This window comes from Stegodyphus dumicola, chromosome 3 (genome assembly GCF_044657685.1).
Source record: "Stegodyphus dumicola isolate Sdum_Otavi_A_Nest chromosome 3, ASM4465768v1".
Lineage (NCBI taxonomy): Eukaryota > Metazoa > Arthropoda > Arachnida > Araneae > Eresidae > Stegodyphus > Stegodyphus dumicola.
Window position 1 is genome coordinate 120081956 of NC_140770.1, and position 12344 is coordinate 120094299.

Sequence of the window (12344 nt, forward strand, 5' to 3'; positions counted from 1 at the left end):
CAAAATGTCAAAATTTGCAACAATTCTTTTTCTTTCAATTTTTTTAATTTTAATTTTAATTTTTTATTTATTTTTTTTAAAGTCTAAAAGGGCAAGTTGCCCAGAAGTGGCCCATTTAATTTCGTTTTGGCATTTTGCGTTGAAAACTATTAACGTCGAATCACTTTTCAAATTGTTGCCACCAAATATTATCGCCCTGTATTATATTTAAAGAAATTAAGTAATGAAGAATCTGCATGAATGTACGTATATTTCTCGCATTATGATAAAACAACGGTGCCTAGAGTTGATAACGTAACCTTCTTGCGAATATGGGCATCTGGAAGCCCAAATTTGAAATTTGCTTTATTATCGATTTCATATTTTGTACAATTTAAAGAACTTTTGATTAACAAACTCAAGGATTTCAAAGCGAGCAATGGCAACGTTGTACAGAAAAAGCATTTTTATCTCCAGCGCGCGAGTCTCTGTATCCAAAATTCTAAAGATATGCTCATTTTAAAACTATTTTGCTATATTACTTTTGAACTGAATTTTATGGGTAAAATGCGTAAAACATGATATTTAATAAATAAAGTAACACGCAAAATGTTAAAAAAAACCTTTGGACGTTTAATTTAAAATCTGAAGTTTTTTAGTTTGATTCCTGAAAGTTTCCTATCAACTGCTGTTGGAAAATCCGATAGGTTTTCCTTCTCAGACAATACTGGGACAAAGTAAAAAAAAATATTTTTTTCTATTTCTAGTGAACCAGAATTGTAAATTATCCATTAAATAGAACAAAATATTGTTAGTTATAATAATAATAAACATTTAAATGTTTAGTATACCATTTCGACAACTAAAAACATTTTATTTAAAATTTCAAACATTTGGGTATTCTCTTTACCTTTTCAGACAGTACTTTTTGCGATATTATACTTTTGATTTTAATAACACAGTAGTTCTAGTTATCATTTTTTTTCAGCACAAAAAGTGTTTGTAATATTGTTTTATACAGCAGTTTGTTTGTGTCCACGCACTCCGATTCCAGATCTTGAAGTGAAAAGCAAAAACTAGTGTCATTAAATATGTTGTATGCATTAATGCAGCGTTTCTAAATCTTTGGTCCGCGGATCACTAGTGGTCTTTGCTACTCCTAAACTTCACAAAATATAAATTTCAGAAACACACCACAAAACTGGACTACGCAATCGTCTATTAAGTTTTTTTTTTTTTTTTTTTTTTTTTCCCGCTAAAATCTACATTTTATGAAATTTACTCTGGTTTTTAAATGTACTGGAAAAATGCCTGAAGGGAACACCAAACATTAAATTTAAAAACTGCACAGAATATTACTCTGCAGAACAACTTTATCAAAAAAAATCAATAAAAATGTATTATATACAGGGTGTTTATAAAGTCCCGGACCCATTTTGATGTTTAATAACTCATAAAATAATAAAGATAGATTAAAATTGAAAACATAAATGGTTAGATAGACTCAAAAAGTTTCATGTCCCTTGTCAATGAACTTCCACGTGTGTCCCCTCCGTCGTACGGATAATATCAAATCGATATTCAATTTCACGCCAGGTACCGGCAAGCATGTCGGCATCCACAGAGGCTATTACGGTTGTAATTCTGGCTTTTAGGTCATCAATGTTCGACACTCTCCTCCTGTAAACGTTGTCCTTTAAAAATCCCCCCCAAAAAAGTCCGGCGGCGTTATATCAGAACATAACATTGCAATAGTTGCCAAAAACAAAAGAGAAATGCAATTAATAAGCAGACGATATTTAAAAAAGTACAGATATTTAGACTGGAAAATGAAATTATCTGAAATTAACCACACGCGCAGACGATATTTACAAAAGTAAAGATATTCCAACCTGAAAAGGAAAATATATAAGTTATTCCATCAATAAATGCCATAAGTTTGTTTATATCTTCCTTATGAGTTATTAAACATCAAAATGGGTCCGGGACTTTATAAACACCCTGTATACTATAAAAAAATTACAATGAAATATGCCAATCTGTTAAAAACAGTGACATAAGAAATACGATGAAAAATTTTTGTCAAACCTATATTTCTAAAAGAATGAAACTATTCAAAATGATGCGATTTCATCAAAAATTTATCAATAACAATAAGAAAAAAAAATTGTTACCAAAATCACATTTTTAAAGATGTGACAAGTGTCCTCGGAATCTTCATTTAAAATTTTTTTTAAATACAAAATTTTATCATTTTTCCAAAATTCTTTTTGTAAAAGTAGTCGCAAGGATGAAAGTTTAACGTGTCCAAAAATTAAAGAAAAATAAACTGTACATTTTTAAAAATAAACTTTTTCAGAAAAATTCCGTTGAAAAGGTGTTAAGCTCACTTTGTTAAATAAATTCATATTTAATCGATTTATTGAAACATGAAATTTATTTTAAGTTCGTAAAATAGCTAAGTGCCTGCGTTTCATGACGATGTGAAAATGGAGTGTGTAGAGTAAAATCTCGCTTTCCTATAGCCCATTACATCTCAAAATGACGCGATTTCGTCACAAAACATAAAATAGAAAAAAAAAAAAAAAAAATTCGATTTTCGAAAAAAATCACTTCGAGGTGCACTGGCTCTTGTCTAGATGCACCTATGTACCAAATTTCGTAGCCGTGGATCTATTAGCTTACGCGCAGCGCGAACGAAAAACACACACAGACAGACTCTTTCTTTTATTATATGTAGAGACTAGCAGCTTCGCTGACAGCCTTCGTCTGGCTTTTAAATGTACCGGAAAAATCGCTGAAGGGAAAACTAAACGTTAAATTTAAAAACTGCCTAAAATTTTACTCTGCAGAAAAACTTCATAAAAAAAGTTATTACGTATAACAAAATTACAGTGAAATAAGCAATATTCTTTAATACAAATATTAATTATCCTAATAAATAAATTAACCAACTTCCCTTTGCAAAATCTTAAGAACTCAAATGGTATAAAGGAGGTTAAGGACTTTGTTTCCTAAAAAATCACTCAAAACTTTTCAATATCTTATAAACAGTGAAATGAGCAATAAATAACATAAAAGAATTAAAAAAAAAAAAAAAATTCTGAAAAGCAAAGTATAATTAATGATATTTTATCTTATATTTTCAAGAGAGAAAAAAAAATTAGAATTACAATGAAATAAGCTATATCCCTTAATACAAATACCCTTAATACAAATATTAATTATCCTAATAAAAAAATTTAACCAAATTTACGTTGAAGGAAAAAAATCATGCAAAACTTTTCAATATCTTACAAACAGTAAAATAAGTAAAAAATAACACGAAAGAAATTCAAAAAACAAAAAATTCCGCGTACAAAATTTTACTGTGCAGAAAAAACATCAATAAAAATGTATTATATATATATATAAAAATGACAGTGAAATATGCCAATCTCTTAAAAACAGTGACATAAGAAATAATTGTTGACGAACCCATATTTCTAAAAGAATGAAACTATTCAAAATGATGCGATTTCATCAAAAATCTATCAACAACAATAAGAAAGGAAAATTGTTGCCAAAATCACATTTTTAAAGATGTGAGAAGTGTACTCGGAAGCTTCATTTAAACATTTTTTAAAAAATACAAAATATTATCATTTTTCCAAAATTCTTTTTGTAAAAGCAGTGGCAAGGATGAATGTTTAACGTGTCCAAAAATCAAAGAAAAATAAATTGTACATAAACGTTTTTAGAAAAAAATCCCGTTGAAAAAGTGTTAAGCTCACTTTGTTAAATAAATTCGTATTTAATCGATTTATTGAAACATGAAATTTATTTTAAGTTCGTAAAATAGCTAAGTGCCTGCGTTTCATGACGATGTGAAAATGGAGTGTGTAGAGTAAAATCTCGCTTTCCTATAGCCCATTACATCTCAAAATGACGCGATTTCGTCACAAAACATAAAATTAAAAAAATTCTAATTCGAATTTAGAAAAAATCGTTTCGAGGTGCACTGGCTCTTGTCTTGATGCACCTACGTACCACATTTCGTAGCCGTGGGTCTATTAGCTTACGCGCAGCGCGAAAGAAAGGCACACACACCCAGACAGACTCGTTGTTTTATTTATATGAAGAGATTACCTGTTACTCTACATGCGGACTTCCCTACTCTAGTCTTACCAGCAAGGAAGGGTTTTAAAGCACTTAAATTTCGGTGCTTTTTACCAGTGTACAAATACTGCACTGCAATGTAAGAATCAGCAAGCTCATCCATCTCATTAATATGTGTACCAAGCATGCTCGATGCGTATCCGGGAGAACCGGATATTTAATCCCGGCAAGGGCACTGCACATTTTTCACGTTCCTGCATCGATATAATCTAATGACTCTACAATTTATTTATTTTTTATTGAATGAAGTCCAATTATCCAAATTTTGATAACATTGAATTATTAAAAATGAATATAATTTTTCTTCTATTAACTCAGATACTTAATATAAATATAAAAATTTAATAAATTTTAATTAGTTGTACTTTAATAATATAAGTATGTTCATATATACGAAAAAAATTGCTTTATGACGGAGACAAGAGTAAGTTGCCCCGCAGAATATTCTAAATTATAAAAGTGATCTTCGTTTAAAAAATGTTTGAGAAATTAAAGCATTCCTATTAAAAGTTATATATTAATTCAAATCCTCGATGTTTGAATCAGCATTGTTATTTATGTATGTTCATGCTTATTAATTCACAAATAATGCATTATAAACTAATAGGTTCTGCAAGTGGATGCAATCGAGAAAGCTCCAGATGATGGTGTTTATATAAATGGTTTGTTCCTGGATGGTGCTAAATGGGATAAAGAAAAGTAATGAATTCATAATTGCTTTTCAATGAATATCTTTAATTGTTTATTATTATATTTATCTTAAAGTTGTTCATCAATGTTGCAAAGGATGGTCAATCAGCTTTACAATTTTAGTTTCTCATATCAATAGCTTTATAATATCCATTTTATTTCTGATAACTTATAACTTATCCATTTTATTTCTTATAACTTAACTTAAAACTTAATATGATAACTAATAGCATGTATAATTTCCATGCGGTTTGTTGTTGTTGTTAATATACTGGCTTAGAAACAAAATTGCCACTTTTTTCCAATGGTTGTTTTTATGCTATTAGTTATCATGTTGGTTTTTATATAACTGTAAACACTTTCTGATTCTCATCTAATCCATAATGGCATTTAAATCAGCGTTCCTGTGTTTAATGGTCATTTATTATGCACTGTGTGATTAAAATCTGGATCATATTGCTTAATATTAAACTTAATGCAAGTTATGTTTAATATCTAAGTAAATAAATCACAATCAGTTAGATTTGTTCTCCCTCAAAGTAATTAATGTATGTAAGTCAGATAACTATATAAAATTACAGATTGATTCAAAAGACTTTTTATTTCGTTAAGCATTTTATCACCTTTAAAACACCAAGAATAAAAATCAAATTTTGGATTTGAATGATAATATTACCGGTTAAGCATCGTAGCAGCCACCTTGAGTCTTGTTGGAAATTTTTAAATAAGAAGAAGGATATGTGCTATTAATCTGAACAAGAATTTTCAAATACTCACCATGCTAAAGTCTACGTTTAATGTCACCCATTCACCAACCAAAGCAATATACATAATAAAGCCTCCCAAAAGAAATTGGGAACATGCTCTCAAGTTCAACTCGCTACGATAGATGTTAACACTAAAAAAAAAAAAAAAAAAAAACGTACATTATAATGCATGTTTCAAAGCAATGAAAGTCAGTACTGTAGGATGACGCAAATTGTATCCGTCATTTTGATTTGGCAGGTCTGCCAGAATGGGCTTGCGCATGTGTATAACACACTTGCATCTGTGGAGAGTGGGGAGTCAGGCGATCAGTATAGAGCCATTGCATTTCATAGCAGTGAAAGTTTTTATTTGAACAGGTTCTGTCATAAACGCTCAGTGGGTGCTGCAGCGGAACAGTGAAAATAGGGAGTAATTAATGTATGTCAGATAACTATATAAAATTACAGATTGATTCAAAAGACTTTTTATTTCGTAAAGCATTTTATCACCTTAAAATACCAAGAATAAAAATCAAATTTTGGATTTGAATGATAATATTACCGGTTAAGCATCGTAGCAGCCACCTTGAGTCTTGCTGGAAATTTTTAAATAAGAAGGACATGTGCTATTAATCTGAACAAGAATTTTCTTAAGAAATACTCACCATGCTTTTAAAGAACTTATATGCAAGTGTTGGAAAGAACGATAGAAGATGGAATTTGATTCCAACAGAATTGCGCAGTGGGAAGCTATGGCTGTAATCCGACACTACCCACAGGACATGTTGAGATGCTTCATGGAAGCTTTCCCGCGTCGTCTCAAGCATAGAAAGGACATTTAGAGGACATTATTTTCGAGGTTCACTATTGTCTATGTTGTTCATATTATACACTATAGTCAATGCCTATGAGTATACTCTTAGTTCACAGTCACGTAAAGTTACTACAGGCACGTATTGTCTTACTGTCTTTCTATTGTTATATAAAGTTGTAGATACAATAATTGCCATTTTATACAAGGCAACCACCACCACAGAAGACCAAGATCGTCTGGAACTGTTGTCTTAAATTCTTCTCTTTGAATGTGACTAACTTATGTAACTTACAGATTCTCATACATTCTGACCCTGCAGCTAAATTAAAAAAGTCTTCCATAATTTGTTGACGTATACAGCAACATATAATTTTACAAACCGTAATATTTTATAATTTTGTAATGTAGATAAAAGAAAGTAATATTTTGTACATAATTCTATATAATATAATAAACACAGCATAATCAACATAATGCTGGTCATTATGACATGTAATTCTAGAATCTGCAATATAACTAATATAATTTCAGTTTATTATGAGTTCGCAGTAGTCACTTGGAATCAGACTATATTATCATAATACACTGAGGTGCCACTGAATTAAGGATAGCTAGTCAATAACGAGTTGGGCCTTCTCTGGCCTTCATAATGGCTGCCAAACGACGAAGCATAGATTCAATAAGTTTCTTGAAGCATTCTACGGGAATGGCTTTTCCAAATATCGGATAGAGCTATCTGTAATTTAGGAAGAGTCGCTAGTGTTGTGTAATGAGGTTTCAAACCTTTCTTCAAAACGTCCTAAAGATGCTCAGTAGAATTTAAGTCAGGGCTTTTAAGTAGCCAATTTATGACAAAGAAGTTAGCAGAACGCTCATCCAACCAGGCATAGCCAACTGGGACCTGTGAGAGATGCAGTTATCTTGCTGGGATAGTCCATTTCCATGTGAATGACAGGACAACATAAATGGATGGAGATGATCACCCAGCAACTCTACGTACCGAATCATATTGAAGGAGGTTAGTACAAGTACCAAAGATCCCAAACACTGCCAAGAGAAAACATCTCACACCATGATTAAGCCACCATGGTCTTGTACAGTTCCAATCCGCCTTACAGGGTTCATGGCTTCACGAATCTGACGCGATATTCTCAGCCTCCCATCCGTATTAATTAGTCAGAATCGAGATTCATCACTCCTTGCTACTCATTTCAAGTCCACTAGAGTCTATTCTCTGTATTCTTTTGCCCAGCCAAGAAGTGCAGCTCGATGGCATGCATTCAGCAAAGGTACTCTCGTGGGTCTACGGCTACCGAAGCCCATATAGTGAAGCGAGCGTTGCACGATCCTTTTACTTGACTGTACAACTGTCGCCCTGATTCAGCTGGGTGGTAATTTGAGCTAATGTTTGGCTTCGTTGACTATGTACAATAAGGCTGAGCCGTCTCACACCACGCTTGTTCTATGTTAATTGTCCTTTGCAATTTCCCCAATCGCTAGTTCTTTTTCCCACCATCCGTGTATTCTCGATATACTCTTGATACTGTCGACCTTGAAAATCTAGCTCGATGAGGATTTTGGAAATTGAATGGCCTATGCGTTGAGTGCCTACTATCTGTCCGAAATTGAAGCTGTCTAAATCAGAAGTTTTACACATACTGGTAATTGAAACAACTGATTAACAACAACCATAGCACTAGCTGTATGTGGATTTACCATAACTTCCTCACGTGAGCACAGATGACGCGCAGCGCTATAAAATTTGCATAGCCATCGCTATCCCTAATTCAGTGTATATGCTACTAAAATTAAAAGCACATTCCCATGATGAACATTTCTTTTTTTTAGTTCTTTTTTGATTTGCTCTTTGAAAATAAATCTTCTTAAATTATTTTTGTTATTAATAAAGTGTTAATAATATTCGCAAGAAAAAAAAAATTGTCTTTTTATTTATTTTCTAGAAACATGCTTGCAGAGCAAGATCCTAAAGTTCTTTCATATTCAATGCCAATTATTTGGTTGCTTCCTTGCTTGAAAATAAATATTATGGAAGGAAGTCGGTATAAGTAAGTATTAAATATTGGAGAATATTAATATCATGACCTAAACATTTTTAGCAAAAGGAAGAAATACAAATGCAGCTAATTTCAATAAAATAATGATTTTAATACATTGAAACTTAATTACTTTATTTATTATTAATATAACTGTGGTGTAGATAATAATGAACTTATGTAACTTCTACCAGTTAGTTAAAGACTCAGTTTCATATAGCAAATTTGGTACATGAAGCTGTGAGAGCATCCCTTTGGCATACTTTTTTTTTTTTTTTTTTTTGTCTCACTTTCATGTAGCACGTCTGCTATTAACCAAAATCAAATCTAATAACATTCTGTGATTTTTTGTTTATTATTGAATGTTGTTAACATATGGGGGGGAAACCCAGTTTTAGCCAATGGATTAGAATATTCGAAGTGCAGTATGGAATTTATCGTATTTTTAATGTGTTCTAAGTACAAGTTAATATTAATATTAGTTAAACGCATGCTCCCCTCCCAGTAGATGTGATGCATCTTTAGCATTCAGTAAATGTGATGATTTATTTCAGTTTCTTGAAATTTTATTAAAATTCATCTTTTAGCTCATTTAATTACTATTAATATTGAGATAAGACATTTTGTACAGTGTTCTCAGCTATATATTAAAGAAAAATATCGCTGAATTTCTTCCCTCTTCCAGTTCGTTTTGAAATAGCATGTTATATTGAAACATTCAGATCATTAAGCATAATATCTCTCTCTGCAAAACTAGCTTTTCTTTGTTATTCATATTTGGACAATGAAGCTTTCTTGTGGACTCTTCATCGCAAATGAATGAAGGTTTACGAAGATTCAAAGATACACTTTGCACATCTTTAATTATATTTTTGATGTTTGGATATAAATAGAAGAGTATTACTATTTAATTCAAAAATGCAAATATTTTCTAGAAATTTACGTGCTAGAAAAGGAAATAACAGATATTCAAATGAAATCTATAATGTTTTTAAGTTTGCAAATTAAAGTTAGAAAAAAGTTAAAAGCTTTTAAATTTTTAATGAATGAAAACAAATGTGAATTAAATAATCAGCTTGATGTTAAAAAAGTAATCCAGGTAGTCTTATATAGTTTTAACCTAGATAAAAATGTATACGGAAAAGGGTATAACTTTTTCAACGAAGTCGTTCTTTACTTTAATGCACTTATTATAGCATTTTATAAACAATAAACAGTTTTGTTCCAACTGCAACAATATACAGAAATTTCTGAATTATGGTGCGATATTGCCCCACCAATGACAAAGTGGTTGACTCTGAAAATTGGTTATTCGATGTGTGTTGGAACCCAGGTGAGTGGGCTGGCTACATGGTAGATTTTTGAGGTATTCCCCATGTGTAACATGAATATGAGCCCATTCCCCTTTGAAAGTTCTCCACGAAGACATCCCTTCCCTTATCCAGATAGCTCTGGTGTGCTTTGTAATATTCGAATAGCTTTACCCCACTCAACCTAACCACAATGTGCTGTTATCATCAAAAAATGCTTTCCTGTTTGGAAAATGGAGAGGGTGGGTGGAATCTGACAAATCTACAGCTACATAAGGTAGTAGTTCAATTCTCCGGGGATTCGAAACCGGGCCCTTTGGTATCGCAGTCAGGCTCCCCTAACCACTGTCTGGGCGACACAGTTTCATATATTTTCAAGTTGTAACAAATTTCATATGATGCTCTTTCACTGCTTATCATGTGAAACCATCAGTGACATTATATTTTGTTGTTACTGCTTGAAGAAAGTTTTTCTATTCTTATTAAAGACCAGTGAAGAATAAAGGTCATTAAACAATTTGTATTTCGTAATATCCCTGATGATCAGTGCTACATATTTTTTTATATCTTACTTTCATGGCAGTGCAAACAAGATCTTAAAAATTGTTACTTTCACACAAAATATTACTCTTCCCACTTGCTTTATGTAATTTTTGTTTTGTTTTGTTTTTTGATAGCATTTTTGCCATTATGTATAGTAAAGTTCTATGAATTTATGATTGAAATTAAAACAATTGAAAATCAAAATTTCCAAACATCGAAATAAATCCACAACTTTTGGATCACACACACTTTGGATCACTCACCACATTTGGATCATGCCATCACATTTTATCTGAGAAGTTGGAAATGCATCAAGTTACTGAAAAATTGTCCCATGTCTGCTAATTCAAAATTAATGGGCTTGCAGTATGAGTAAGAAAGACTCAGCTCCACATTTTAAAATTTTTGGAAAATTTTTAAAAAATTTTAAAAATTCAGTTTTTAACTTGCATTCTAAACGTTTGTCCTCATTAAAAGTGCTAGTAAAAATTATTTTTTATGACTATTCCAATGCAAAGAATGATTTTTTTTTAAACTAAAAAAGACCAATTCACACAGATTTACCAAAATGTAGCTGGTCCTTCTTTCTGCAAGCCCTTCAAATAGAAAGACAAATTGCAAGGAAATGAGAATGAAAACTTCATGAAAGAATGATTACTGGCGATGATATACGGATTTATGGCTTTGATATTAAAAAATGTCCTATCTTCACAGTGTTAGGAAAAGTTTCCCCAACGCTGAAAAAAATGTGACAAGTTGTTTTGCCATTTTTGACATCAAGGAACCCACCATGAATTTTGCCAGAAGGATCATGACAATATACCCATACACGCATCTCTTTTAATACATGATTTTGGGCCAAAATGGAGACAACTGTACTTCCTCGGCTCTGACCTCCTGACCGAGTCCCACAGACTTTTTTCAAAATTGATATAACTTTAAAAGGAGAAGGTTCAGCATAATCAAATACACTCCTCAGAAGCAGCATTGGCAGTGATGCATCAATTGAAGAGGCAAGATTTTCAAAGATGATAAGGTACAATAACCATTAAATGCACAAAAAATATTAAAAATAGAGTTAGTAAGGTTTTTTTAAAGAGATTTCACATATCCATTCTGTAATATTCTACTTTTCCTGATTTAGCTATTTCTAATCATTCTCCTCCTTAACTAGATCACCATTATACAAAACCAGTGAAAGACGAGGTACTTTATCAACAACTGGACATTCAACAAACTATGTATTACATTTCCTTCTGCCAACTGACAGGCGACCTCAGCACTGGATAAAGAGAGGAACAGCTCTGCTATGCCAGTTAGATGATTAAATTCAAAAAACGGCACCCTATCAGTTAATATAATTCTTCATAAAATTAGGCCTTGTGTTTGGCATAGATTTCTCTATCGATTTCAAGGCCAAATAAGTACAAGTCCCTCATTAACCGGAACAAAGAAATCTGCGAACCTGTACTTGTTTGTCCTCGAACTCAATAAAGTCTTGACTAAAATCTATACCAAACACAAGATTGTTTCTTTGCCTAATTTTACATTTTACTCTGATATGTTTCTCTTCTGTTTTGATAATTCCTCATATTTAAAATGTAAATCTTTTGTTATTCAATAAAAAAGAAATACTTAATTTTAAAGATGTACCTAATTTTTCTAAACAATTTACATACACACATCATCTTTTGTGCTTACTTCATCTTACAGAATATACCAAACCCTGTCTTGTTCATAAAAAAAAGCATTTTAAAGAAATAGCATGCTTTAGATTGCCATGCTTTTCATTACTTACACGATGATTCTGAAATTTTACTTCATTACAAGTTTCTCAAATTAGATGATTTTAAAGAAGCAGATTTAAGATTAAGATTTAAAGAGTTCTGTAAATATAGAATTAAAATTTTATATGGTTCTTCACAGATCAAAACGCTAAATTAATATGATCTTCGTTATGCTTCAATAGATTAAAAATATTCATTAGTTTTATGTACAAAATCTGGCATGCTATTTAAAAAAGAATTTGCCAACATTTTCTTCTTTCCGT

At 31.5% G+C, this 12344-nt stretch overlaps 1 protein-coding gene across 1 annotated transcript in view; it reads left to right on the top strand.

The window, feature by feature from the left end:
• Positions 1-11928, top strand: part of LOC118183862 (dynein axonemal heavy chain 7-like) — a 368025-nt gene extending 356097 nt beyond the window's left edge. Inside the window, exons 73-75 of the mRNA XM_085812440.1 lie at positions 4745-4836; positions 8349-8453; positions 11469-11928. Of these exons, the coding sequence (XP_085668566.1) occupies positions 4745-4836; positions 8349-8453; positions 11469-11622 (351 nt within the window). The 3' untranslated portion in view covers positions 11623-11928. The remainder of the gene's footprint in view (positions 1-4744; positions 4837-8348; positions 8454-11468) is intronic.
• Positions 11929-12344: the final 416 nt, after the last annotated feature.